The 6499-nt window shown below is 53.4% G+C and overlaps 1 protein-coding gene across 1 annotated transcript; it reads left to right on the top strand.

The window, feature by feature from the left end:
* Window positions 1-5427: 5427 nt before the first annotated feature.
* G0S2 (G0/G1 switch 2) lies at window positions 5428-6464 on the top strand. Its single transcript, XM_084498301.1, has 2 exons — window positions 5428-5570; window positions 5830-6464. Exon 2 carries the CDS (start codon window positions 5871-5873, stop codon window positions 6171-6173), a length of 303 nt encoding a protein of 100 aa, XP_084354427.1. The 5' UTR covers window positions 5428-5570; window positions 5830-5870; the 3' UTR covers window positions 6174-6464.
* Window positions 6465-6499: the final 35 nt, after the last annotated feature.

Genomic DNA, 6499 nt, shown 5'->3' on the forward strand with positions numbered 1-6499 from the left:
GCACAGCCAGCTCAGGTACCTCCCTGCGCACCGCACGGTGGGCAAGGCTGCGGGTGATGGACACAATCCTGTGAGCCTTGGTTGAATGAACGCCTGCAGCTGGGTGCCTCTTTGGTCTGGTGTAAAGTCAAACCCATGAGCACTAAGCCAAACAGGTCATTTTGATGCTCATTCCTTCAGAAACTGCACTGCTGACGCTGGGGAGGACCAGCCGCCCTCCGACCCATCCGAGCTGTCCCATCTGCATGCAGGCTGTGGCTGAGCCATTCACTTCATCTTCTCATCAGTTCCCTCCAAACTTTCCTCCCCCAGGTAAATCAGGCTCAGCAGCAGCAGAACAGAGGCACCGCATGGTGACACCTCTTAGGAAGCCCACCAACGCCGCAGACCGACCGTGCAAGAGCCAGCAGTGCTGAGCTCCAGGCTGCTCCGAAATGTTGAAACTCCAGCCCAGGGTACTGCAAAGCACAGGCTGCTGCGATTCACCCATGCAAACAAAGGTAGGCCTGGAAAATGCTACCTTAACCACAAGTTTCTCAAATGAGCTATCCAAACCACCTTCAGCCAGCCTTTGCTCCTCCAGGCTGTCCCAGAGGCTTGCCAAAACAAGGTGAGCATTCCAGGCTCTGCAAGTTCAAACAAGAACAAGAGTGGGAACAGCCTCCATTACGGAATACCTACTACAAAGCAGTAAGTCACACACAAAAAAGAGGAGGAAAAAAAAAAAAAGCCATTGCTGGAAGCATCTCCTCCAGATGAGATGCACCACACGGAGCCGCTGCCGCCTCGTGCTCAGTGCTCAGTGCTCAGTGACATTCCTGTGGACAGGATCATTTCAGCTCCTGCTCTGTGGTGGGTGTGTGTGATCAGCCTTGCAGCTTGTGTATCCTACCCCTGAGGTACTCATCAGAGGCAGAAAAGCCCCACTGGATGCGATCCTATACCCATGGCATGGGCTGGCATCAGCAGGTCCTAGTGCCAGCAATGGTCTGAAGGAGACACACGACAGAGGACCCTGTCCCTTCCACAACAGCAGCAACCAAGAGAGATGCTGCTGGGTTGGGTTTAAATTTCAGGTGGAAAGAGGCCACAACGTTTAGAACAGAAACACATCGCAGCCAGTGGTTTAAAAGCTCACCTTCCTGAGAGGGTGAGTAGAGCAGCCCGTGCGCATTGCTCAGCGTCACAAGCTCTCACTGTAACAGCTAGCACACACCAAGCCCCTGCTTTTAAAATTAAGGTCCCCAGCTTGACAGGCAGCCAGGGCTCAGCACCACGTGCCCTCAGGTCACCGGGCTCTGAGCTGGGTGCCGAGGCGGGATGAGTGGGATGAGTAGGATGAGTGGGATGAGCCACGGCACGAGGGAGGCGCCGCGGGCAAATACTCCCCAGGTGCTGTGCCCGTGAACCCGGCAGCGAGTGCCCCTGGGCAGCCAGAGCTGAAAAGGATGTGAGTCGTGTGTGAGTAGCTTTGTTTTGTTTCCTCCCTCCTATGTTTGCTGTCTGTTGGAGTTACAGCACACAAGTACCTTAGTCTGTCAGGAGCTTTTCCCATCCGAATTCAGCAGCTTTCCATCCAGCTGTTGAGGCGTGACACCCGTTAGCAAGCACTGACCAGACCTGAATGGCTGTCTTCAGTCACTTTAAGTCTCTGCTGAGCTACGAGGAACACAAAAGTAACTGGAAATCAGGGGCAGAGCACTGCTTGCAAGGACACTTAATCTCTTGAAACATAAAACCTCCATTACAGGAAAAAGGACACTAACTGGGGATAACTCTGGAGCACTGGAGCTACACGAGAAGAGGAAAATTGGGGAAAGTCTGTTCAGGGGTAAGAAACACTGCCAGTGTCACAGCTTTTGGGCAGCTGTCTCCGATGACTTGAGTAACAAAATGATGTTTCCTCCACAGAATCTTTTCATTTCCCATTTTAATTAAACCTGGCCAGCAAACCACCTCCTCACTACGGCACATGCAGACGAGCTAAAACACTGCCTTTGCTAATTGTCATCTTCTAAAAGCAATTCAGGAACTTCTAACGCAATTCCAGCTCATCTCCTGAAACCCCTCCGCCTGCTTTGAAAACAAATAAAACTTTGAACTGAAGGATCGTTGACCTAGTTTAGGTCTAAATTGGGTTACCCCAGGGGCTTGTTGCAGGGTGCAGTGCCCTCGGGCCCAGCCTGAGGCCTGCTGCCCCTCCATGCTCCTGCTCTGCGGCCTGGCCAGCCTGCCTGCTTTCCACTGGCAGATTTGACACAATTATCATTGCAGGGGAACATCTTTATTTTTGTCGTGTCCCCATTGTCTAAAGGAGAAAACATCCTGTTAGGAGAGCAGGCAGCTGCAGGTGGATGATTTGGAGGTGGCTTTTTCGGGCCGTGGCAGGGGACCAGGGAGGGGGTTTCTATGCTCCCATCCCTGCTGGCCAGCAGGGACCCTCGGCACAGCCCCGCACCCACCACAATCAACAGCAGGAGGGTTAAAATAATTTGATGGAGAGCCATCACGCACCCCAGCCTCCCTGCTGCTGGTATTTAGGTTAAACCTCGGGTGCTTATGCCGCTTTGTGAATTCAGGCAGAGCTCTTCTTTCAGATGACGTTAAACTCTTGTCATTTTCCCGGCTATAATGCCCGGCTTAATCAAAATTGCAATTAAGCCTGACAACCTCCTTGTGTGGACTCTCCTAAATAAGATTAGGAACAGCTAAAATTAGTCTAATTTAATGTTAATCATTAATCCTTTTATCCATTCTTAATCCAATTTAAATGTCCACACAACGAGCCTGCACAGACTTTGTTACTCCAGTTTAAAACAAAACTGAATTAGATATTATTTAGTTAAATCAACACAACTTGAGTGCTGCCGTAGGAGGCGTTTGCCACTGAGGAGTATCAGCTGCTTGGGTAACCCTCAACATCATCTCAAGCACTGTGTGCTCCCTGCAGCTCCAGCTCTTAGTATGCTGTGCTTGCAGACATCTCCATCTATATTTTATGACTACAAAGTTCCTTTTCTAGCCCCCTGGTTGGAAAAGAGGCTTTCAAGTAAAAGGTTCAGGAGGCAAAGAAAATCTTGCTACATTTTTTATTTTATTTTTAGGGCAAAAATGTCCTGATTCAAGCACTTCACGCTGACCTTTGTTTCTGGGATTACACCCTGCACAGCTCGGCGCTTTCTGGTGTTTGTGCAGGGCCCAAGCAGCTTGCAGCACTCACCGCTTGCCCAGGCTGGAAGGGGAGACCACATCTCACGCTGTGGCAGCCAGCCCTGGCTGCAGAAACAGTGACCTTGAACTTTCCCTGTTTAATTGCTGTCTCCCCCAGCTATCTTTTCTGCAACGTTCATTTTTCAAGGCACTGCAGAAGGGAAAAATGTGGCTTAAATATAAGAATTGGCCGCAACCTTTGCTGCCAAGTTGGCAGAAAAGATAAGGACTTTATTTTAAGAAACAAAAAAGACACTAAGGAGGAATAGACAAATCTTTAGCAACTTTTACAGCCAGTCTTGCAATACAATTTCCTAAGTGCATTCAAAACTTGCAAAAAGAAAAAAACACCCCCAAGTTTTCCCTGCCAGAGGTTCCTTGGAGCCTTGCTTGCAGCACAAGCTCTCCCACCCCATGTGACTGTGGGGAAACTTTCAGCCTCCCCACTACGTGCGGGATGTGAGGAGCAGGAGGTGAGTCACTCACTCTCATGTGCCCAGGGAAGAGCTCAGCAAGGAAGAAAAAAAAAAAGCCAACACATTTAATGAACACTTTCCTTTGTGAGGATCTCAGGCATTTGCCTCCCACCACTGCTGATCCTCACATGGCCAGTGAGTCGTGCACCCAGGTGTGCCAGGAGAGAAGGGGAGGAAAACAACACAACTGCAAACAGCAGCTTGGCACTGCTGTCCTGACACAAGCCAGACTTTAGGTTCATTTACGTGTGACCCAGTGCAGTGATTTTAGGGCATAATTTGGGCAATATCGCCTCTTAGAGCAGTTTTTCAGAAGGGAAGGTGTTTAGATCCTTGAAGGAAAGGAAAGAAGAGACATGGATAACCGACACGAGCTCAAGGAATTCCCAAATTCCTTCTTCTCTCTGTGCCTCTTCCCACCCAGAGAGACGAAGCCAATGCTGGCTCCCAGGCTGTGTCCTACCCACTCTGGGTACAGGGGCAGGGAGATGCCAGAGGGATCTCTCCCATGCTGGCTATGCTAAAAGCCACCTAAGGGGCGTCAAGCCCCCACTCCCTGCACCACCATCCCTCCTTCCACGTGCTGTGGGGAGGCAGGCAGAAAGCCCCCCTCAGTTTCCCCTGCTGCTTGGAGGATGAGCCCTGCTTTGGTCGCTGTGGGGCTGAGCCTCACCAGGGCTTGTGGCCGCCTGGCCGCCCCAAAGGAGATCAAGGGGAGCCAGCAGTCTCCTTCACAGCATTGTTCACCAAGGCTCCTTCTGGGCTTTACCTCTCTCCACAGACACCACCAGCCCCTGCGCATCAGCTTGCACCACATGTATTTACACAGGCTGCCCCAGCAGAGAAACCCCCAGCATTTCAGCCATACTGATCAGGTGGGAAGCCTGTCCAGACCCTGCTAATTCAGAAGCTGTCAGTCCCAGCTGCTCCTCGTGGCCTCAGCTAAGGTGAGCAGCAGCTCTCCTGGCCGGAGCAGCATACGTGCGCTGATGGAGCCGGCAGCAGAGGGGCAGCGGCGCAGATGATGCAACGCGCTGTGTGCTATTGATGCAACGCTCTTGGGCAGCGAGCCAGCGAAGAAGTGTGACAGCGCTGAGTTCTTTACTCCCCAAAAAGGAAATACGCTGTCCTTTTCGTGAATCATAAGGGAGTTAAGATTACAATGGGCTGTTACGGAGTTTCAGCATCAAACACGGGGAAGTGACAATATGATCTAACAGGCAGCCTGGAGCTTTCCCGGCGGGGGTCACTTCCAGTTACTCTGCTCCCCAGCAAACCAAGGTGCTGTCCCACGCGGCATCCAGCAGCTTTCTGCCGCTTCCCTTTGCCACCAGCCCTGCATTAAGCCTTTAACAAATCCCCTCACACCACAACACCTCCCTTGTGCCTCACCATATTTCACCTCCCTCACCGTGCGAACGGGCAGCGTGAGGTTTTGCTCACCCCACCGGCTGAGAGAAGCCCAGCCCCGAGCCCCCCACCCCAGCACCCCATTTGTGAGCTGCCCACACGCTCCCTGTCCCCTCGCACCCCCCCCCCCCCCGCAGCACGGCTCCCAGCGGCTGCCCGGAGCTCGGGTTCGGGCCAACCCCGCTGCCAAGCGGCCCCGGGGGGCTGTCGGGGGCTGGCCCCGGTCCTGCGGGCAGCCGGGGGGGGCACCGGGGCACCCGTGCTAGCGGCGTGCTCGCGGCGTGCCCGGCCCCCCCCCGCTTCAGCCCCGCCTGCCCTAGCGGCGATATAAGGCGGGGGCAGCGGGCGGCCGGCAGCAGCTGCAGAGCCGAGCAGCGGCCGGACCAGCAGAGCCCAGACCAGCAGAGCTCAGCAGAGCCGAGCCAGCCCGCAGCGCTCACAGCCCCTGCCCCGACCCCGCAGCAGCCGCCTCTGGTAAGGGGGAAGCCCGGGGAGATGCGGGGGGGGACGCTGCGGGAACCCCCCTCTCCCTCCCTTGCCGCAGCCGCGAGCATCTGCTGAGCCGCGGGGCTCCTCCGCCGGCTGCGTTCTCCTCTAGCTGAAATTAAAATTCCCTGTGTATGTGTGGCCGGGGGTGGCTGCGGGGAGCGGGGGCCGAGGGGAGCGCTCTGACGCAGCTGGAGAAAGCCGCTGGATTTAACTAACATGCCTCTCCCTCACTCTTCCCCTGTAGAACTGACATCTTCCAAACCTGCTGCAAAAAATAAAATAAAAATGGAAACCATGCATGAGCTGATCCCCTTTGCCAAAGAACTGCTCAGCCAGAAGCCCAACAGGAAAATGGTCAAGCTGTACATGCTGGGCAGCGTGCTGGCCTTCTTCGGTGTGGTCATCGGTCTGGTGGAGGCAGTGTGCAGTCCTTTCACCTCTGAAGGGAGCCTAGAGGAGGAGGAGAAGAAACCTGCCCCGACACGAGGGCAAACACTTCCTCAGAAACAGGAGGATTTGATCTTGGAAAAGAGCAAGAAGCCGGTGGTGATGCAGCGGGCCCTGGTGACCAGGCAGCACGCCTCCTAAGAGCCCCACAGCCTGAGAAGTGTCTGCTGAGCAACCAAGCACAAGAGACTCTGCTGTCCTGTTGTACCTGGTGGTGGTTCCAGCAAGAAGAGCGAAGGTTTGGCTGAACGAGGAAGACCGCAAGTGCAAGACTTGAAAGAAACGAACGGTTATAATTTGCTGCTGTGCAGCAGTAGGAAAAAATACCTTTTGTTGGTATAAAAATGTGCAAGATGCACAGCATGGTTTCTTATTTTTATTACAGATGCATTTTACAACATTTTGCAAAATCAATAAATATTTTATATGGTACCAATGCTCTCTAGCTGCATTCATTTCAAACTCTC

Source organism: Aythya ferina (assembly GCF_964211825.1).
Source record: "Aythya ferina genome assembly, chromosome: 25".
In the NCBI taxonomy this organism is placed as follows: Eukaryota; Metazoa; Chordata; class Aves; order Anseriformes; family Anatidae; genus Aythya; species Aythya ferina.